This window comes from Exophiala dermatitidis (assembly GCF_000230625.1).
Source record: "Exophiala dermatitidis NIH/UT8656 unplaced genomic scaffold supercont1.8, whole genome shotgun sequence".
NCBI lineage: Eukaryota > Fungi > Ascomycota > Eurotiomycetes > Chaetothyriales > Herpotrichiellaceae > Exophiala > Exophiala dermatitidis.
Genome location: NW_008751653.1, coordinates 949,491 through 971,111, shown reverse-complemented (window position 1 = coordinate 971,111; position 21,621 = coordinate 949,491). Strand labels below are relative to the sequence as shown.

Here is a 21,621-nt window from a genome sequence, read left to right as displayed (position 1 = left end):
TTACAATGTAGATCGTTGTTTGCTGCCGGATGACTAATCGCGGCTCCCTTCAAGTTAGGTGCTAAGCTACTAAAGCTACGGCTGTAAAGACGCCGAGAATCATCACGGTCGGACGACCTCAACTAGCGGTATAATATCAATGTCTATGCCGTGCTCTCAGGGTCTCAAGGTAGTTTTGACGGTCAAGCAGCTTTTGTTCGACGAATGCGGATGCATTTGGAGTCCAATATGGAGCCAGAATTCGCTGGAACTGTATGCATTCGTTTCCTTCTAATTGTGTCGGCGCGAGTCGGGGTTGAAGATGATCGAGAAACAGGTTGTATGTCACACGGGGATGGTTCAGAGTCGCCCAAAACCAAGGCGTCGCTTTCTCGAGAGCATCTTTCATGACCTTGGTGCAAACTCCAGCTTTAAGCGTGGAGAGCGAGTCGTTGTCCTCACGGCTGAATACATTCAGAAACTCTGTGCACATCTCTTCGTAGTGTTGCTTCTTTTCCTCTCCAAGCTCGTCGACCTCATAGCCACTCAGCCAAAAAGGTGGAGAGAGTGCCTCAACCGGTAAAACGGCTATCCATTCAAGGTCAGGGATGCAAGTAATGTCGTATTGTTGATTAACAAATATGTTACTTGCATGGCAATCTGTCCAAATGTGACAGAAAGGGCCCTCTCGAAGATGATCCATGGTAAAGTGAGAGTGTAAAGCTCGCATTATTGTGAGGACCGCCATCTGGCCCTCGGCATCGTATTCATCACGAACAGCATTAGGTTGATATCTTAGCTTCATATCATAACAGTGTAGAAGATCGCGAATATATGAATCGGTAGTGATGTAAGTCCGATCACGCGGGATGCCTAGAGGTATGCCGCTGCTCTCCAGCAAGCAAAGCGGTATTGTTAATGGACGGTTGTTCAGGCTCATTTCACCAGAGTCCTGGATCGTAAATGACCCAATTTTTGGAAGAGGGTGACGTGCTAAATCAAGCATGATTCTTGACAGACTTTGATAGAAGTTCTTTCTATGTGCATCTGTCTTTGGCGGCCATATTTTAAAAAGCATGGTGCCCTGCTTCGCTTCGATGAAATCCACGAGGAGATGGCCCGACCTCAATGAAAATCCAGGATGGCGACGAACGTAGGGAGCGCTATATGTCCGTCGCCAGAGCCACGCCCAACCGCGCTTGAAGCTTTCGATGATTCGTCTGAACCAGGGGAGATGTGCAATGGGCGTAAACTAGACCCAGGTCAGTTTTATATTTCCACGTGATATTACGAGACAGACACTTGAGCCATTCGGAAGTCCGAATCCCCAGAGGTGTGGGATCGGAACCCGAGGGCAGTTTTCTGAAATCCAAGCAAATGTTGCGGCTTCGCACCGGATCTTCTCGTCCAAGCCATCTGGCCCGCCCAGCATATAAGGAAGTGGACACCTCAACAGAAGCCGCTGCTTTCGCCAGTTGGTGACATTGATCGGGATACAGACATTGAAACTGCCGTATAACCACTCCGATCTATCTGAGACTTCACACTGCTGGAACAGGCTTAAAGATAGGTGGTGGGAAACAATGCCGCAGATGTTGGGTATTTGAGATTGGAGGTCATCAAAAAAGGCTTGTCTCCATGGTTCTTGTTGTAATTTGACGAGCATATTATCATCTTCATCCTCAATCTCTTTCCAATCTCGTGCTGTTTCGTCTGAAGAAGCAGTTGGAGGAGAGTCGGGATCAGGCGCCGTACACAGCAAAGCCATTCCCAGGCAGCCTGAGGAGCACCTATGTGTCAAGGCCAGATTGGGGTGCGCTGTGTGCAAGGTGAGCGCTGGAGCAAGGTACAGCTGGAATGGTGCAACATTACGAGTCCTCGATGAGATGGGAGGGCAGCGGTATGCCCCAAGAATCGCTGCCAAAGACACACACAACCATGTTTCGGGAATTTAATTCGGAGTGTTACGATAGATCATTAGGTACAATTGAAGTAAACAGCGTGAACGACTCCCGATCCGCATGCAGGGAACTTGAAGGAGTCGAAACAAAACCTCCTTGAGATTCCTTGGCAGATTTGTCAAGTTCAAGTTCCTGGAGTCAACTTACACCACGGCACACTTCGACACTGCTATCAGGCTCTGCGAGAAACGAGCGCGGGTAGAAAGCATCAATGTGAACGTCGACAGAATACTCAGATGCGCCCCAAGTATTTTGGCTAGATATCTCTTCTACGCGTCACTGCTGCAAGACACACACTCTTAAGTTGACTTCACAATTCATTCATGAGGTGGTAGGCATTTTTGGGTTCGGCCAGTCTCTCTAGCAAAGTATCCCGCTACAGGTTCAACCAGATATCCTCTTCACTAGCAGTTTCGTCTGCTTGTCGATCGGCATCCTCGTGTGTCTGTGACCGTGCCGTCAACTCTGAACCCGACGCTGAATGTGCATGATCGCACCCACCGACAATCCCTTCATCGCCCGCCAATGCATTTCGTCGTTGATCATTTGCCTCGTCGCCTTTCTCCGCTGTTGTCTTGTCGCGTACCTCGAGGGCATCAGTGCCAATGTTATCGATTTTGCTTCCATTTGGACCATCCATTCCGACTTTTTCCTCAGCTGCACTGTCAGTGTTTTTTCCGTCTTCACGCTGCTGCTGCCCCAGATCCTGAGGAGAGGAAGCTTGAAACTGATCAGATCGTCTCCTCCGTCGAACAACCTCAGCACACTCCTCCGCTAGCGTCTTCACCCGGCTCTTGCGTGTCTCGATCACCCCAGCCCAATACTGTCGCCAAGCTCTCTGGATGGTAACAGCCGCCCTGGGTCCCTTGGTAGGCTGCAACAGTCTCGAGCAAAGAAAGGCCAGTGCCGCAAGCACGAAATCCCGGTCGAAAACAGAATAGGTGGTGGTGATGTTGGTGTCACTCCGCGACCCCGCCGCCCGCCCTGAGAAAAGGCTCGCAAACTGCTCACTGCATCCCAGCGCTCGCAGTCGCGCAGACAGAGGTCGAGATCGCTTGGTGGTAGTGCTGTCTGTCCCTTGCGTACCAAGACGATCAGAACGACTCCCACTGGTGCCATCGGTGGAGATGTATGCTTCATACTCATCCACAATCGCCTCAAAGACTCTTGTATCGGCGAAACTGGACGTAAGGTTTGTGACAGCCAGTCCATTTTTGGCGGCAATGGCTTGCGCCCAGGACTTTAATAGCATCTGATACCGAGCAGGACCAGACGCATAGTCGTCTCCAAATTCGTCGTCGTGCAAGATATCGAAGTAGTCGATCGGCGAGTGGTGCTGGCGGTTGTTGTCTATTGTCCGGCGCAACCTCTTGATCTCCCTCACCACATCGGCCCACTCCACAAGGCCACCAAGACCCCATTTGCTCGTCAAGCCCCAAAGCAACCTGACCGTCTTCTCTCGGTACCCGTCCACAATATCTTCGGGACAAATGTCCTGCACCACCGCCGTCATTCCCTTGACACCCTGGATGGCACTCAACGCGATCTGGACATTGTACAGTTTTGTCGCTCGACCAAGACATGGAAACTTGAGATGCTGCGACAACGGCCAGTCCGGCTGTCCCTCTTCCAAAGACAGCAGTTCTCCGGTTGGTAGGAGTACAGTTGTTGTGCTGGTAGACTCGTGGTCACGCAACTGTTCAAGAGATCGGGTAGCAGAAGGGTAGAGCAGCAGCTCGACCAGTCTCGTTAATCGGACTCCATCCCGTAGATCCACTGCCAGATTGTCAATCTTATACGTATACTCTTCAAGCGGGTATTGCGAATGTGTAACGACATAGCCAACATGGCTCAATGCACGGATGGGATCCCCGGCACTGGGATTGAGCAACTGAAACAACGCTTTGACCACGTCGACAGAGGTTTTATGCGTGGAAGACGCCTGGAATAAACAGCCACTGGCTAGAGGAGTTGAGGGTTCCTTGGCCATGTCCAGCACTTTGATGAGCATAAGGCTTCGGAGGAGTGTCCGTTGATAGGACCAAGCTCCGTGATCTGTACCAGGCTGTTCCGAATGACTACCGTCTTCGTTTCTCACCAAAAACGTCTCGATGAATCGCTGTAATGCTTCTCGGGGCGCAGTACTGTTTCCACTGCTACGTCTTCCTGGTGAAGGGATGCCACATTGGCGCCCAACCACCACCTCCAAAGCCGGCTGTAAGCAAGAAAGGCTGTAAGTCTCAAGCCACAGATCTGTGAAGGCTCTTCTTCTTCCGAGATCATTGTTCAACCGCCCAGCAGATCTCAAGACCTCCGATGGAATACTCAATGCCCCGAACAACAATGCCGCTTGCAGTCTCTTGTAGAGCATGGCACTGTCGGCGTTGCCATACTTCTCGAGGAGACGGATTCTCAACATTCCGGCTTCAGTAGATGATTGTTTCGGGGAAGATGCCTCAAAGAAGTTGTTAACCAGTTGAGTGATGGAGATTTCCTGATGGCTCAGCCAGTTCTCCTCATACATGGAGGGGATGGCAATGTCTTCCGTCAGTAACGGATAGGCATCGGGAAGCGCCTCAACTTTGACATTGGGAACGATGAATCTAGTAGGCACTGCCGGTTTCGTGGATGCAATTTGGTCTGGGCGCGGTTGGATCGTATTCGTCCTCGAGGACTCAACCAGTGCCGGGGGCACGTGAGACTGTTTGAGGCGAGAGCCTGAGTTCCACATAGGCTTTGCATTCGGACGCCGAGAAGGGTTCCTCTCCTTGTTCCGCTCGGAAGAGCTAGCGGTTGGCTCATATAATCTCGTTGTTTTGGACTGAGCTTTACTGGACTGTCGTTGTACAGGATGGTCCTTCCGATTGCTGTTGGCAGGTTGTGTCCCTAGAACCACGTCTGTTTCCACGGTTTTCATCTCGCAGATCGAGGGTCCTTGTATGGATTGTCTCCTGGGCAATGAAGCCTTTCGGGTGGGCTTTTCATCTCCCATGGCATTGTGTCCTGGCGGAACATTCTCCTTGCCGCCACCTTGCCCGATTCGATCCTCAAGCACAACGTTCGAGCAGACATTATCTTTCCCCAAAACATGTAACGGGGCTCGTTTGGGAGACGTCGTGATCATTGACCTCCGAAAACTTCTCTTTTGCGCCATCTGAGCTGCGATGCCTGTTATCTCTACTTCCCCGGCGTCTGAGCCCAGTCTGGCGTCCAAGTTCTTGATAGGACTAAAAATCCCCATGTACATGCTCGGCATGGTGGTGTCGTCGTTAGGGATGAAGATCGTGCCGCGTCGTGCGGGCTTCAGGACGGTCGTCGAATTGATGGTCAGCCTGGAGTCCTCAGGAAGCGTATCCAATGTTCTTGGAGCCATGGCTGTCGGCCTTCGCGGGTCTTTGTTCAGCCGGCGCGCGAGTTCTGGGTGCGGTGGTGCTTGGTGATTCCGACTGCTTTGCTGTGATGCCGCTGGTGATGGTCCTGGTAGCCTGACCGCCCTCTTCGCAGGCTGTGCCAGAGCGGATTCCCTCTTCTCCATCATGTTTATCTTGCCATCTTCTCTGTTCGCGTCCTCATGGATTGCAAACCCAGGGCCGTTGTCCTTATTCCTCCCCGCAGCCTGTCGTCTTCGCGGCTTGTTATTTCTCAAAGTGCCGGCGCCGAACGCTGAAGTAAACTCGAGCTTGGCGGTCGTATCATCGTCCCCCGCGCTCACCATACCCAGTAGAGAGTCTCGACGGCCGTTGCCCTGCAGTCCGAGTCGTCGGCTTGATGACGGCGGCAGGACCGGTACCGGACAAGGTGTCGCCGAGGGCTCATGAAGCCGCAACATCGTCTTGAGGTGAGACAAACAGCAGACCGCAATCCGAGCCGTTGAGTTTTGCAATTGGACTTTCACTATTAACAGAGCAAAAGTCGCAAGAATCCTCTCGGTTTATGCCGTCATAGAATGTGCTGTCAGGTTACACATTTGCGGCGGCCTACTAGTTAGTACGCGTCTGGCCGTGATTCGATGACCGCGATTCTTATAGTTGACGAGGCGGTTGCGAGGGGCAACGAGCCAGCAAGACTCACTGCAGTTGTACAGCATCAGATACAACCTCGATAAACACATCCATACAACGGAGCCCTAAGCAAAGAGGATGTAATCGAGCCCAACGCCATCGCTATGTATGCTATCTATACTCTACAATGCCATCTGCTTGCTCATGCATGAAAGTGATCAAAACAGCAGAAACTAGTGTCCCAGGCCCCAATATCATAGTACACGCCAGATCAGCCCAACCAGCCTAGTCAAACAATCAACCGAGCGCCCCTGTTTATTTTTTATCTTGTCACAACTCATCCCGGGTCGGGAAGTGAAAATCCCACGACCGATCCGGCACAGGGATCCCCAGCCAGTAGTTCCACAACCGATTCAGCTCCATAACAAAGATGGCGAAAAACTTGAACGGCATCTCAACCCAGCTGCGCAGGACCATCTTGTAAGCCCGCCACACCAGATCTAGTTCAGACCAAAAGACTTCCGAGATGGTCTGTTCGACCAGTGGCGGTTCGGGCTCATCCTCGAAATCTTGGAAATCGTCATCATTGGCGCTCGACGGCTGAGGCGATGCCGCAGGGCTGCTCGACTCTTTGGCCACAGTCTCAGATGATACTCCAAGCGGCCCCTTCACGTCCAGCACACTGTAGTCGCCCGTGTTGACAGCAGCGCGGAATTTCTGAATAGCATCCAAACTGTGACTGACGCGAGCGAGGGTGTTGACCAGCGCAACAAGCTCGGTTCTTCGTAAGGGCGGATTCTCTCCATTTTTGGTCTCGTCAAATTCAAACAGAATCTTCAGAGCCGCGCCGTAGCCGGCAGTTTGGACTTTGCCCCAGAGGCGACACTTGTCACATCCCACACAATCCATGAGTCTGGAGACATTTCTGAAACGATTACGGAAATCTTCCTTCAGGTCAAGGACCGCCGGATCCTGGAACATGACCGATTCGTCAAAGGTATGCGGTCCCGAGGCAGCTTTATCGGCCAACGCCAAAACCTTCTGTTTCGTCTCAAAGTCCTGCTGTGGATCACCGGAGCAGAAGGTGTATGACTCTAAATGCTTCCTCGCCTTGGCCACCGCTCTGGTCAGGAGTGCGTAGTTGAAGTAGATGTTCGAGATACGCTCTGGATAGGTATGCAGACGCTCCTTGTAGCAGTCCACGTTGTGAAACCATTCTCCCGTAGTTTGATTGAAGAACTCCCAGCACAAATGGGTGGAAATCGAGGCGTGCATCCCACTCACGATCCGGTAAAAGGCGCGTTGCTCCAGACACTGGTCATCTAGCGGATACAGATCGTCTTTCTGGTCCACATGCTGTCGGCCATATTCTTGGAACACGTTTTTCAAGTTCTGTGCTGCTTGGAATTGTTTGGATGGTAAGGTTGCCTCTCGAGGCGACTTTGCCGTGAAACAGTTCTCTTTGTATATCGCATCCCAGACTTGCCGGGCTCCCATGCCCGAGTATCCTGTATAACGTTCTGTGTTATTGACCAGACTCACGTAATCTCCCTTGCCCGCGGCACCTTCGTCGTCCGGGACACAATAATCTCTCTCGTCACATTCATCGTCTTCTTCAAGCACGCAGGTCTCGTCGACGTTCTCACCCAATTGATATTGGAGAGGCCGGTCTTTCGGTCTTTCTCGTTGTTGTGCTCTTCCAGGGTGTTTTGCACGGGCTCCTTCCAGTTTACTCAACTCTTCTGCTCGCCATATAGGTGGAATGGCGCTTTCATCTTCTATCGTGTCCACGGCACAGGCACGGTTGCCGCACATGGAGTTCTCATCGTTCCAGAAAGGACAGGCTTTGTTGTACAAGTTTAAACGGTAATAGGCGAAGAAATCGGTGTTTTGGGTCAAGTCGTCGAGGGAGGGTTCTAATTCGGCGTTCAGCCGTTCGAGGTCTGAATAGGATGTGCAGGCATCGGAAACGATCGAGTTGGGATCGATGGCACACTGGGACTCGGCCCTTACGCATTGCGGCCGCAAGAAGAGATAGAAGGTGAGGAAGAACTGCGATGCGGTATGAGGACGCATGTTGCCGTGTAGCCGTCGATAGGTAAAGACGGCACTTGCAACAAGTTGTATCAAGCGAATATAGTACAAACAAGAATCAAGTTAAAGGTGACAAGAATTGCAATCCGCAATCAAATGAGTGAGTGAGATGGTCAAGAACAAACTGGCCACATTCTTCCAAGGGATTCGAGCGGCCAATTAGGAAGTCAATCTGACATTTGTAGTGCTATGAAATCTGGGGAGTTGAACGATGCCGTTCGAGATCACCGAACGATCAACAATATTTCCCTGTGGACAGGTGGCAGAAAAAAGGGGACAATCTTCGCTCGTTGCACTGTAGTCGTACTCCCTTGCAGCATCAGGCCATCAGCATTCAAAGGTTACGTTGTCACGAAATCATCATACTCTTCTGCCTTCACGCTCTGTTCTCGCATAGATCTCTCTCACGCCACTCAATTGCCTCGCCGAATCTCCCCTTCCTGTCGGATGTCACTGTGGCGGTGCCATATGCAGCCCCTGGACCGTTCTCCGCTGCACTTCACTTACGTTGTACCGCACCAAGTTCAACTGAATATTGAATACCCATAGGTAGGTAGATATACTCGGCGCTGACTCTTGACCTCTTCGAAGCCCATTCCCAGATCCAGGCCTAACATCTGCCGGACTACGTGTTATCTGCAGCCGTGCTGAAGCCCTTCGAACTGTAACTGCGCAACTCTTAGTTCGCGTTGGCAAGCCTTGAGGGTATACGACGTATAGTCCTAAGGCTGGATACATGTGGGAGAACGGCTCAGTCCCGTGGGTTCCTATTTCGAACCTTCGCAAGAGCCTACATTCTATTTCCCATTCACTCTTCCCTTGTAAGACTATTGTTGCCATCTGTACTGCCGATGCCACTGTCATGTAGACTTGCTGCCTCGAGAAGCGTGAAAGGAGATGGGCGAATTCGTGACTCGAAAACGCACTGGGATCTGGGGCAGCGAATCAGCATAGTATTGGCGATAGCTACAAGTCCATTTGGCACAGGGTGCACATGCGTGCAACATGTCTTGAATTCAAGTAGAGGAAAGAATCCAGGCAGTGGGAGTAGTAATCTAGAAGCTCAGCGACGAATGCTTAGGTAACCTTTGGTGAGTTGAGCAAAGTGCTCACAGAGGTCCAGCGTGCAGTTTTTTTGAGGTGGTCTTAGTCAGCTTTTAAGAAGCACGTGATTAATGAGATTTCGGAAGGCTAAGCCAAATCGGACACTAGTAGTAGTAGCCGCAACTTTTTTGGACTGCCAGTGCCAGGCAGATTCGAGTTCGACGCTCGCTGAGTTCAAGTTGTGTTTCCTTTCCATCGGCCACTGCACATCTTGACCCGGTGTAAAGGTTGACCAAAAACACCACCCGTCAGTCACAATGCCTCAGAACGAATATATCGAGCGCTGGACAAAACAGCACGGCAAACGGCTCGACCATGATGAACGAGTGCGGAAGCGGGAGGCCAGAGAAGGCCACGCCCAGTCCGAAAAGGCACAGAACCTTCGTGGGCTGAGAGCCAAACTCCATCAGAAGAAGCGTCATGCCGAGAAGATTCAAATGAAAAAGGCCATCAAGGCCCAAGAAGAACGAGATGTCAAGTCCGCTGCGCCCAACGAACCCTCTTCCACCCCTCTTCCCAATTACCTGCTTGATCGGTCGCAGGCGAACAATGCAAAGGCTCTTTCGAGCGCCATTAAAAACAAGAGAGCTGAGAAGGCCGCCAAGTTCTCTGTGCCACTACCCAAGGTGAAAGGCATCAGCGAGGAGGAGATGTTCAAGGTGGTCAAGACTGGCAAGAAGACGGCAAAGAAGAGCTGGAAGAGAATGATCACCCAACCGACCTTTGTTGGCCCAGACTTTACCCGACGGCCTGTGAAATATGAGCGCTTCATCCGGCCCATGGGTTTGCGATACAAGAAAGCCAATGTCACGCATCCGGAATTGGGAGTTACTGTGCAGTTGCCGATCATCAGTGTCAAGAAGAATCCACAGAACCCGCTCTACACGCAGTTAGGAGTTTTGACGAAAGGCACAGTGATTGAAGTCAACGTTTCGGAACTTGGCCTTGTCACCACGGGTGGAAAAGTCGTCTGGGGTAAATATGCGCAGGTGACCAATGATCCCAGTCGGGACGGTTGTCTGAATGCGGTGCTGCTGGTGTAAAATCATTTGCTTTCAGCATTGCATGCTCGAGTACAGCGATACAGGGATTTCCCGGGAAACAAGCCAGATATTTTACGCCAACCCCATGCTCCCAATGCCAGCAATTTGGTAGAAGTCACGACATCTCAGAGGAATGCTTGCAGGTCAGTCTTGTGCAAGCCGGCCTCCAAAACCCAAAGCACGAAACTAAAGGAGCCAATGCTCCATAACGCAGTCACAACTGTTCAGCGAAGATGCTATGCTCGGAATATCCCATGGCCTTGACGGCAATCTTTGCACTTTGAAGAACTCTTTCCTTCAGGCTAAGGGTCTGGCCAGGCTTCTCGACTAAAAATTCAAACACATCAGCATCAGCATTTGCTATTTCTAAAATGCCACAGGAAAACAGTGCAGCCCACACGTGGCCCGTGACTTTGGAATTCAGAAAGTTTAAACGCTGCAGTACGACTCGACTTACAGACGTTACTGATCTTGGCCATTACTCCATACGTCGCCTTGAAATCGAATGGCTTCAAAGCCTTCCAGATCTGTAGGACCGTGTCCGGCGGCAGAGGGATCATGTTGGGAATACTCCAGAGGAATTGATACGAAATCGTATCCCTTCTCTTCCCGGGGTTCGGATTCTTCGCTGAGGCCACCGCAAAAATGGTGTCTGCCACAAATAGCGTTGGCAATGAAGTGTTGGGCGGAGCGGAATGCAGCACCATACTGCCCGGGAAGTGGCCGCCGCAAATAACGGCCGTGAGGCCCGGAAGGAGTTCGGTGGTGGGCTGGGTCAACAGTTTCAATGTCGAGGTTTTGGTTCCGTCTTTACGATTCGCCCAGACAGAGTCGACCTCGGTCATGTAAATTGGACAATGGAACGTTGCAGACCAATCTGCCCATGTTCTAAAGAAGTCAAAAAGTCGGTATTTGATCGGCAAGGCAAGACAAGACATGGTTTACGACATTCTTCTTTGCTTTTGAGGGTCGGCGTAAAGGAAAAGTATGGTTTTGTTGTTTCTACGCCGTCGTCTTCTTGCGAACAGAACAGACCACTTACGTGTAGAAATGTGGATGAGATATGATGATACACTTCAACCCGCCTAGTACGGTGATCTTGATCGTGAGACATCAGACGTGAAATGCGTTAGCCCTAACATGAAAGGGATGATTCCCCCTGAACCGAACGTGGTAGGTATAGGTAAGGATGTACCAGAGATACCAGGTATCATGGGTATACAGTACATACCTTATCCACCGTCTCCTGGTCCAAAAAAGCAACCAGATCCCACAGAACATTGCCGTGTGGTGTCTGAATCAGACATGCTCGTTGTCCAATGCCGAACTAACAAATGACAAACCCAGAATGAGTGTGTTTCTGTCACGGGCAGCCTCATCGATGCTGTATCTCACCTTCGGTTCCGTCCACACCTCAAGCACATTCTCATTCTGCCCACTAGCACACGGCTCAAAGACATTTCTGTACTTGTTGTCCGACGCCCTCAGATTCGCGAGCGTGGTAAATGACTGGCCTGTTTCTGGGATGAATTGTCGTGGGTCCTGGTCACCAGCGCATTGTCAATTCGGTCAGTATATCACCAAGGTATATACCTTGAATAATAACACTCGAGGACTCGGACTGCTATGGCACCCTAAGGTAAGGCACTGTACCTACCTCGCAAATTCGACATTCGGACAAAGTGGCTGCGTTCTTTTCTTCCACGTCATATTGGGCTCCGCAGGCCGTGCAGATGAGGAGATTGTTGGATGTGCTGAGAGCAGGCTTTGGAGAGGTGACGGCTGGAGAGGTGGACATGGTTGCTGGAATAGATAGCGCGTCTGCCTTAGGTACAGGTCAAGTCAAGTACCTAGATAGGTAAGTATGATCGTATTCAGATATTGAGGTACTGTATCAATATTCAATGCTGCTGAGCATAAGCCAGATTGTAGGACTCGGGGTGGAGGAGTAAATGGCGGGGCCGGAGAGGAAACTGGGGTATAAATAATACAAATCATAAATATCGACGACACGAGGGTGATGGACTGCACTGGACATAGGAGACAAACAAGGCACTGTAGATACGATCCAAGGGTTCAGATAGAATCTTACTCTATACAAAACCTTAGGTAGGTATATTGAAGATTTTCGATTTACAATTACAGGCGATCTGTTTCGGGGTGTTTGGGACGACGACATGGACCAGTTTTTGTCCGGCTATGTCATTGTCTATGGTTGGAACGCCATGTTCTCTCCTCGCCGTTTTTCCAGCGACCACATGTAAAGGTGGAATCTCCATGCTTCCGCTCTCGATAAACACGGCCAAAGTCAAACTCGTAGAGACTCACAGCTCACTCTCACATGTACAAGCTCGCAGTAAACACAACATCGCGCCGGATCATTTCTCGAGCCTTCTCCATCTTCTGATACAACCCGGGATCACCAATCAACCTAGCTGCACTCATTACCTCTCGGCACGTTTCATCCAGCCTGGTGACGACACGCACAATGGTCCCCTCCATGACATCGGTCAGATCGGTGATACGGTTGAAGGACATGCCTCGCGCCCACTCGTACACTACCTCGACCAGACCAAACCGGGGCCGGGATACAAAATCGTTGGCATCGTCCGAAGACAAGATGACTTGATGCAGAGTTTGGTAGTGGTTGACACGTTCGGAAATCTCGATGATGGCTTCCTTGCCACGTTTCAGGTTCTCGCTGAGTTGCGGCTCGTTGTCAGTCTTTTCCTGAAACACAAACGAAGACAAAAGAGCGACGATCTCCTCCGGTTCGAATCTGACAGCAGCAAAGTATCAGTATCACAACAACAGACCCACCCGCCAGTAGTCAATCAGGTATGGATATCGACACTTACGAAGCGAGAACGTTCTCGAGAATTAGTTCCGTCAGCACCAGTTCATCAGCCGAATGGATTTCACAAGCCACCTTGCCCTTGAGTTGGACCCGGCTTTGATCGTCGATGAAACCCAAATCTTTCAGAACTTCGGTTCTCTGCTGGTAGTCGGGAAGCAGGGCCAGATTCTGGTCCGACATCAACATCTTCAACGACTCGATATTTTCCTTGATCAGCCATTCGTCGTGCTGCATGCCGTAGTGTTTGACAAAGTTGGGACACTCGAGACACTTTGCGCTTTGCACAATCTGCGCCATTTTGGTTCGGTCCATCAGCAACTCGCGAACCTGCAACTCATGAACTTTGCTCCATTCCTGCTCGTCCCAGGCCGTCGAAGTCCAGGACGAGTAAAGATTGACGAAATCCTTTTCTGCAAACTGCCGCTGAACTGCGTGTGAGTTTAGTAACGAACGCAAATCGACCTGTTGTTTTTGGAAAAATAGTAAGTATTACCTTTCGCGACTTTGATGTACCAGTGAGGGCCTCTGACCTTGACAATTGTTTGGGTAACGCATTCCACATCGTCCAACGACACCTGGGTAGGTCCAATTTTCACTCGTTCCGGATCATTCGGCAAAGGGGTGAACATCGCGCGCATACAGGGCAGATACGGTAGCAGGTCTCGGGTCGACCGCTTTGCATCGACGTCGGATATTTCCAGAACGTTGAAATGAGGGTACGGGCCTCCTCGGAGTCCATCCTCGAGCAAGACGCCTACCTTGCGGATCCCATCCTGCAAAAACAGTGAGCAACGTTAAAATGATACATATTTCAAGACTGCAATTGTTAGCTCACCTTCTTGAACACGATCAGTCGCCGTGCTGTCCATAGGCGTCGGCCAACCGGGGTGGAGAGTAATTTCAGGTGGAGTTCCTTGGTCAGTTGTTCAAACCTCATGGCTGCCTCGTGACAGGCCTCCAGGTCGATATCACAAATGTCACACGGCTCTCGTTTGATCTTGTCCAGATTGGCCTGAGACAAAGCCACTTCCTTCTCATGCTGCGGCAATAACGCCTGGGTGGCGTTTTCCGAAAAGCTGCGTTTGATCATTTCCTCGATCTTCAATGCTTCGACCCGCATGAGATTGAGGATCATGTTGTAGTGTAATCGGAACTGACTGCGAAGCTTCGTGGCAGGCCCTGTAATCATCTGTATCAGTTCCGCCGCAGGGGGTGCCTCCGTGCGGCCCGGTGTGACGAGGATGACGGTCCCAACTGTGTCCAGACCACGACGGCCTGCACGACCCGCCATCTGGGTATATTCTCCAGGCAGGAGGTTTCGAAAATCCCGGCCGTCATGTTTGCGATATCCAGAAAAGACCACCGTCCGCGTGGGCAGGTTCAGTCCCATGGCAAAGGTCTCTGTCGCGAACAGTACCTTGACCAGGGTTTTGGCGAATAGTATCTCCACGATTTCCTTGACAATTGGCAACAGACCGCCGTGGTGGACCGCGACACCTCGACCTAACATCTCTCGCAACCGTCGGATCTGGGGAAGCACACGATCTTCGGGTTTCAGCCTTGCCAGGGACTTTTCAATGGTCATGTGGATTGCGCTTTTCTCGGTAGCAGTGCAGAAGTCTTGGTTAGACAGGGATTCTGCATTCTCTTCACATCGTTTCTTGGAGAAGACGAATATACAAGCAGGAAGGAGGTTCTCCTTGCGCAGGTGTTGCACGAGATGCACCCACAGGTTCCGATCCTGCGCTGCTGTGGTTCTGCCTCCTCCACGACCAGTCCGTGCAATATTGCCCTGACCTCGGTTGGGAACTTGGCCGCCACGACCACGCTGCTGTGGGCCCCCTCGTTGGTTTGCTCCGCCGCGTTGATTCTGTCCGCCACGAGCTTGTTGACCACGACCTCCCCGCTGCGAAGCTCCACCACGACCAGACGCTTGCGCTTCGACCGCTTTCTGCTCCTTGACTTTGTCGAGACCCGACAATACATCGTTGGCAGCTTTCCACCCCGACTGAAGAAACCGCTTTTCAGAGTCAACGATCTTGAACATCTCCTTCCCTGCCCAGAGATAATGCTCCAAGGGAACAGGTCTCTTCGGGGTGGAGATGACGTAGATGTTCTTCTTCTTGGTGCGACCAACCCAGGATGCAAACTCATATGTGTTGGGTACTGTCGCGGACAGAAGAATCAGAGTGACGTGTTCTGGCAGCATGATTATGACCTCTTCCCACACAACACCACGCTCAAGGTCATTGACATAATGCACCTCGTCAAAGATGACAAACTCGACATCCCGGATCAAATCAGCCCCGCGATAAAGCATGCTTCGCAAAATCTCAGTCGTCATGATCAGGCAACTAGCCTCGGGATTGATTTGCACATCGCCTGTCAAGACTCCTACATCGTCAAACACCTGCTTGAAATCACGGAACTTCTGGTTGGAGAGGGCCTTGATAGGCGAGGTGTAAATCGCCTTTGTCATATGCTTTGCGGCTAGAGCAATGGCGTATTCAGCCACCACCGTCTTTCCAGCCGATGTATGCGCTGCCACGAAAACCGAATCGCCGTTCTCGAGATGGTATACCGCCTCTTTCTGGAAGGTATCCAATTCGAAGGGCCATGTTCGAGCCATTTCGGGCACCAATTCATGAAAGTTAGGGATGTCCTTGTTCACGTCTACCACATGAGCCCATTCCCTAGAGGGCTTCTTGAGAGACCCAGACGTCAATTCACCTCGCGGCGCCAAAGACGGAAATTCAACCGGAAGCAGGTCATCCAACTCTGCATCCTGGTCTTCATCATCGCTGGTCGAAGTGTCGCCGTTTAGCGGAGGTGTTGTCACCCCATTCGGCTCGTCTCGCTCGAGGTTCGCAGTGACTTCATGCTCGTCTTCTTGTAACGTCTTCTCAACATCTGCGGCTTCATCATGGGTTGAGGACTTCTTATCTGTAAATTTCATGCCGCGCGTGAAGCCCGGGGGGGTCTCAAGAAGGCCACCTTCGGTACTGAAGTTGATGATTCGATCAAGGGCACTAGATTTCTTCTTTGCTGCTTGATTTGCTTCCTCAAGGAGCGTTCGATCCTCGTAGGCCTGGATGGCATCCACTCCGTCCAACCCACCCGGGGCAAAGGGGAGATAGCCGGCAGCGCCGCGCACAAAGTCGGCTCTGTTGGCTGGTCTCCGCAGCAGTGAGGTCGAATTCTTTGCTGTTGCACTAGATGCAGGAACCGTCACTTGTTTGTAGCCGGTCACTTTGCCTTCTAGACCTTCACGGGTGAAGCGCGTAATGGTCCTGGTCTGTGTAGGAGCCACTTGACATATGTCTGTATAGCCTGGCGACTGGTAGTCCCATCTCTGTTGCAATCTGTTCAGCCATTCTGGACTGAATGTTGCCGGGGGCGACAAGAACTCTCGTTCTAGGTCTTCCTTGAGCTGCTCCGGCGAGCGACTGGAGTTCACTGCTTTGGCCATGGTGCAGTGACTCAGCCTCAAAAGAGCCGGGCGATCAGTTGTATCCGACTGATGACTCTCCCTATGCCAGTTCCTGATCAAGAGGCGCCTTCTTACAGCCGGATTACAAGGAATACCTGTGTGTAAAGTGAGCGTCGTTGATATTGAATGGAAACTGAACGTCTATGATGCCAAGAGCGACGTCAGTTGCGTATCCGCCAGGAATTCACCACAATCTCATCGGTAATTTACCGTATTTATTACACCAACACTTCACTCTACTCCTTTTCCGTGCAGCAAGATAAGGTAGTCTCAACTGCCAGTGGACATTATATATTCACTGATCCTGCGGCAGCAAGGACAAGAAGCACCTATCGTCGAACTGTTAAGTCACAATGGTGAAAGGGAGTAGAGGCAGGGTTCCGCCACGCTCCTCAGCAGTCTACTGGTAGCTGCGAACATGACCAGCGGCATCGAGGTCAAATTGAATTGATCAGCTGTTTGATCAAGCGCCTCTTCATCTTGCATTCCACGGTGGTTTGGTGGGTTGACGCTTTCACATCATGCAGTCTCAAGGTCCCACGAAGGAGTCCTTCGTCTTGCCCAAGTTGAAATACAAGTTCAAAACGGCTACTGAAACAGACCGCTTTGCCCTTTACGACGTCAAGTTCTTTCCCTACTCAAGCCCCCAGGAGGAAGAGCCAGTCTTCGCCGTGGTGGGCCAGCGGAAAGTGCTTATCGGTCGTCTCTCGACCCAAAGCAATGTCGTGGTGGAAATGATTCACGAGCTGGTGGACCAACAGGAGACCGACAATGCAGATTCGCCGGGCTTAAATTCTTGTTCATGGTGCTACGTTGACCCCGAGGTGCCTCTACTGGCAGTTGCGGGCGGTTCAGGGCAACTGAAAATCATCAACGCTATCGACGGTCAGTTATTCAAAACATTTATTGGACATGGACATGGGACCATCAACGATATCGCCACGCATCCGCTCTATCCGTGGATTGTCGCCACAGCTTCGATGGATAAGAGCCTTCGAATCTGGGATTTGCGGCGTTACGCTAGCCCTCATGAATCTCCGACCATAATCATCTGTGGCCAGGCAACGGGACACTGTGAGGGGATTCTGACGGTGTCATGGCATCTCAGTGGGCGATATCTGGTCACTGGGGGCCATGACCAACGTGTTTGCATCTGGACGGTCCCGGATCTACACGACCGCTCGCCTTTCTGGCACCAAATCTCCCCAGAAGGAAGGAAGCGAAGTGCTGACGAAGTGCTGACCGTATATTATCCCCACTTTGTCAGTTCAGGTGTCCACTCTAACTTTGTGGATTGTGCACGGTTCCTCGGCGATCTGATCATATCCAAAGCCGCGGGCGAGGACAAGATAGTGCTCTGGAAAGTAACGGGGTTCGATTCTCGATCGCCGCCTCCTGACCCTGCCACAGCGCCCAAGGTGGAGGAGTTTCTGGACAATCGGAACGGGTTCATGCGCCGGGTTGTCCGGGATGGGAGGGGCGTAGAAAAGGTCGAGGTTGCAGAAGAATACGAAGGACACCCCTCGTACGAACGACTGCTCGAATTTGAAAGCCCCCACGTCGAGCAGTTTTATCTTCGGTTTGGCCTCTTATTGCCGTCGCCGGATCATCCCGACCAGCATCCAGTCCTTGCGTTTGCCAACGCGGCATCCGAGCTACGGTTTTGGGATTTGGAGCGACTCTCGTTGGGCCATGCGGCCGGACTTGATGATGCGAAAATCATGCAGACAGCAAAGAAGAAATTACAGAAGGGCATCGCCCGGCCGGTCAAACCACAAGAACGGCTCCAGCGCATGCGTAGCAACTCGAGCAGCATGCGAGATACCGACTCTCCTGTTTCTACAACATCGAATTATAGCTTTGGAGGCTGGCCTCGACAGACCTCGACGGAGGCGACCAGCGAGATATCCGACCTGGTATCCCCCGCCCCGCCTCAGCTCCCCCCTGTCCGCGATCGTGACAGATATCCAATCCATGATCCGCACGAACCACTCAAGCCCCATGCCAAAGTCTCCTTGAGCGAGATGCAATTTAAGAACATTGCAGTTTTCAATGCAAGAGCAGCGGACTGGAGTCCCTGTGGAAGATGGTGCATTGTGGCGGGTGAATCGGCAAGAGTGACATCCACTGGGGGGACCGAAGGGATTGGGGGATTTGCCGTGCTGCACCGATGAGGCCGGTCCTGGTCTGCTGGGTGTGCTGGGTGTGCTGGGTCATGAGGAACTATTCCAAGAACTGAGGGAGACGGAGTTGGAGCCAGCCACCAGCTCCTCAGCATAGCCTCGCGGACGAGGCTCATCGAATCAGGCTGAACGAGGCTGGAAAAACCGGTGCAGCTTCAGCCTCGCTGGCCGGAGGATTTGCTGCGTTTGATTCGGTACCTTGCAGCCGTCGACGGGCCGCTGCGGGGCATCGCAATAATAACAACCACAACTTGCGGCGGACGCAAACTCCCTGCACAACAACAGCGGACAAAAGAATTCCCCTGTTGACTCTGTACTTATTTGTAAATAACAAACACTATCATCTTCCAGTCCCTGCGGCGCTTCCATCCGGTTTTACGCCATATAGTCCTTCTAATCTGCCACGCGTGGGCACGCGACAATTGTCCTTTTTGCCTGTTGCGACATTCTCCCACAATAAGCGACTGTTACCCAGATCATGACACCCCCAGCGACGGCATCGCCATTGCGAAGAACCTCAATATGATCCGAGCCTCATCAGAAGGACCGGGCTCGTCAGCGCCAACTCCGAAGTTTCTACGGTACAGATCACTTCGGAAGAGCGCCAGTGCTGTGAAGAACCCCGAACCCGAGCCTGCCCCTCCATTGCCGCCTGTCCCACCGACTTCAAAGACTTCTATCACGCGCTTGCCGTCCCGATACCATCGCAAACCCAAGCCCGAGACCAGTTCTCCGAGTATACCGCAGAATGCGGGTGCGTGCGACGATGGCGCAAGTGCGCGACCCGAACCCGCACCAGAAGTCTCGCAATCTGACAAACAAGAGGAATCGCAGCAGAGCAGGGGCAGAAAGATGGTGACTGAACGCGCCGAAAGATCCGACACTGCACGCAATCTGGGTAGAGACCTCGCCGCGCAAGAAGATGCTCCTGGTGCAGACTCGACAGAAGCCCCATGTCTTAGGAGGTCGTACGAGGTCGCAAGGGAAGAAGCGCGACTGATACTGGAGGGAGAAGTAGACCGCCTGCGAGAGTTGCGGGAGCGGGAGGCGCGCCGTCGTCTTGAGGAGCGGCAGAGGCGGAAAGAGAAAGGGCGGGCTCGCGCTGATGATGGCGGCCAGCGCACCCTAGAGGACAGGGACAAGAGCAGTAGCGCGAACGAAAGGCATCCAGAGGTCGGGCGACGTCATGATCTATCGGCCGACAAGAACTCCCCTGAGACATCAGCTAACAGAAGAACCACCCCTGACGGCGCAGGGTCGAAAACGCGAACGCTGGTGATTGGAGGCCCACCTCTTCTGCGAAAGGCGAAACATCATAGCCATGGCTCATCAGGTGCCAGTGAGCCGCACCGATCGTCCAGCAGAGGGCATCATACGAGTAACAGCGTGGAAAGGATGAAAGAGCTCGGCGGAGCGATGCCGATACCGCTGCCTCCCTCGAATATCCCAAACTTTGATGCTCCAGTATCCGCCGTGAATGCAGGCGCACGGAGGGTTCAGGTCCAATTCAAGACGGAGAGCATAACAATTCCCGTGACGCCATCTACTACTTGCAAAGATATATTGAAGTCTGCGTCCTTGTCTATGTCAGAGTCCGTTGACCCGGGTACAGCTATACTTGCTGAGTCATTCTCTCAGCTGGGCCTGGAGAGACCGTTACGCAAGTATGAGCGAGTTCGGGACGTGATGAACTCGTGGGACGATGACAAACAACACCACCTCTACATCGCTGACCAAAGAGAATTTCATGCTGCCGGGGACCTCGGAGTCGGAGATGCTCCAAAACAACAACCGAGTGGTGTAAGCGTGCATATCTACCATTCGCATAAGCCAGGTCGGTGGGATAAGCGATGGGTCAAACTCAGAGGGGACGGGCAGGTCACGGTCTCCAAGAACGAACATGGCCTTGATGCCACCAACATCTGCCATTTGTCCGACTTTGATCTGTACACGCCTACCACCAGACAAATGAAGAAGCTGAAGCCTCCCAAAAAGTTATGCTTCGCCTTGAAAAGCCAGGAGAAATCATCCATGTTCCTCAGCGGGGCCAACTTCGTGCATTTCTTCTGTACCAAGGACAAAACGCTCGCTGACCAGTGGTATCAGGCCGTCCACTCGTGGCGGAGCTGGTATTTGGTCAACGTGCTTGGTGAAGGTTTGACGTCCCCGACAGCAGCAGCGGGAATTGGGGTTGGCAGGCAACAATCCACAAAAAGGCCAAGCACCAGTTACTCGAAGGACTCGTCGTCATCGCCTCGCCACAAGGGATCCTTTAAACCTTTGCTGAGCTTCGGATCTTCGCGGCCTAGCATGGACGGAGAGAGAGAAAGAATAAGGGCCGGTCGGAGCCATTCGCTTCGGCGATCGCAGGATACTAGTATCCCAAGACCGTTGATTGAGTCGGTGCCGGATAATCAACACACGGCCGCCAGTGGGAGCAGACCAGGCAGTCCGATATTTCACCCTCCAAAGACGTCACAATCATGTCCCCCGACCGCTTTTCCACGCAATCTCATACCCTCGTCAAGTCATACTGTCGCCGCCGCGGACGATGCGGATACAGGGCCATTCACAGGCACGGGGCTTCTCGCTCGAAGTGCCAGCCGTCGGTCACAGGGCGGAAGCCGGTCCGGTCACGGGGTGCACGGTGTCGACGGCAAGCCGTTGGTAGACTTACACCCGACCAGCGAGTTCACTGATGGTAGTCTACTTCGAAAGATGGAGGCTATTATTGCTCAGCAGGACGCGTTGCATCCAAAGATTGATCGAGAAAAGAGGAGGGAGGTCGATGTCTCAGTAGGCGAAGGCTATGACTGAAATGAAACACACAGCTGGCTGGTTGCAGGCATGTCACGGTTTGAGAATCAAGGAAATATAGTCTGCTTGACTGATCGCATTTGACGTTGAAC

At 52.1% G+C, this 21,621-nt stretch overlaps 8 protein-coding genes across 8 annotated transcripts; 3 read left to right on the top strand and 5 right to left on the bottom strand.

Annotated features, from left to right (window-relative positions):
- Nucleotides 1-136: 136 nt before the first annotated feature.
- HMPREF1120_09091 (uncharacterized protein) lies at nucleotides 137-1,747 on the bottom strand (the record flags this gene model as incomplete). Its single annotated transcript, XM_009163368.1, has 2 exons — nucleotides 137-1,231; nucleotides 1,280-1,747. 2 exons carry the CDS (start codon nucleotides 1,745-1,747, stop codon nucleotides 137-139), a joined length of 1,563 nt encoding a protein of 520 aa, XP_009161616.1.
- Nucleotides 1,748-2,316: 569 nt separating this feature from the next.
- HMPREF1120_09090 (uncharacterized protein) lies at nucleotides 2,317-5,769 on the bottom strand (the record flags this gene model as incomplete). Its single annotated transcript, XM_009163367.1, has 1 exon — nucleotides 2,317-5,769. The coding sequence occupies one exon, from the start codon at nucleotides 5,767-5,769 to the stop codon at nucleotides 2,317-2,319; it is 3,453 nt and encodes a 1,150-aa protein (XP_009161615.1).
- A 502-nt stretch (nucleotides 5,770-6,271) lies between these two features.
- Nucleotides 6,272-8,017, bottom strand: HMPREF1120_09089 (ERO1-like protein alpha; the record flags this gene model as incomplete). The annotated part of the gene is made up of 1 exon (XM_009163366.1): nucleotides 6,272-8,017. One exon carries the CDS (start codon nucleotides 8,015-8,017, stop codon nucleotides 6,272-6,274), a length of 1,746 nt encoding a protein of 581 aa, XP_009161614.1.
- A 1,259-nt stretch (nucleotides 8,018-9,276) lies between these two features.
- On the top strand, nucleotides 9,277-11,266 carry HMPREF1120_09088 (ribosome biogenesis protein n). Its single transcript, XM_009163365.1, has one exon. It carries the CDS (start codon nucleotides 9,397-9,399, stop codon nucleotides 10,180-10,182), a length of 786 nt encoding a protein of 261 aa, XP_009161613.1. The 5' UTR covers nucleotides 9,277-9,396; the 3' UTR covers nucleotides 10,183-11,266.
- Nucleotides 10,397-11,980, bottom strand: HMPREF1120_09087 (uncharacterized protein; the record flags this gene model as incomplete). Its single annotated transcript, XM_009163364.1, has 6 exons — nucleotides 10,397-10,509; nucleotides 10,640-11,070; nucleotides 11,225-11,280; nucleotides 11,414-11,509; nucleotides 11,578-11,724; nucleotides 11,840-11,980. 6 exons carry the CDS (start codon nucleotides 11,978-11,980, stop codon nucleotides 10,397-10,399), a joined length of 984 nt encoding a protein of 327 aa, XP_009161612.1.
- Nucleotides 11,981-12,519: 539 nt separating this feature from the next.
- On the bottom strand, nucleotides 12,520-16,508 carry HMPREF1120_09086 (adenosinetriphosphatase; the record flags this gene model as incomplete). The annotated part of the gene is made up of 4 exons (XM_009163363.1): nucleotides 12,520-12,961; nucleotides 13,041-13,467; nucleotides 13,533-13,812; nucleotides 13,875-16,508. 4 exons carry the CDS (start codon nucleotides 16,506-16,508, stop codon nucleotides 12,520-12,522), a joined length of 3,783 nt encoding a protein of 1,260 aa, XP_009161611.1.
- A 542-nt stretch (nucleotides 16,509-17,050) lies between these two features.
- HMPREF1120_09085 (polycomb protein EED) lies at nucleotides 17,051-18,703 on the top strand (the record flags this gene model as incomplete). The annotated part of the gene is made up of 1 exon (XM_009163362.1): nucleotides 17,051-18,703. The coding sequence occupies one exon, from the start codon at nucleotides 17,051-17,053 to the stop codon at nucleotides 18,701-18,703; it is 1,653 nt and encodes a 550-aa protein (XP_009161610.1).
- A 531-nt stretch (nucleotides 18,704-19,234) lies between these two features.
- On the top strand, nucleotides 19,235-21,529 carry HMPREF1120_09084 (uncharacterized protein; the record flags this gene model as incomplete). Its single annotated transcript, XM_009163361.1, has 1 exon — nucleotides 19,235-21,529. One exon carries the CDS (start codon nucleotides 19,235-19,237, stop codon nucleotides 21,527-21,529), a length of 2,295 nt encoding a protein of 764 aa, XP_009161609.1.
- Nucleotides 21,530-21,621: the final 92 nt, after the last annotated feature.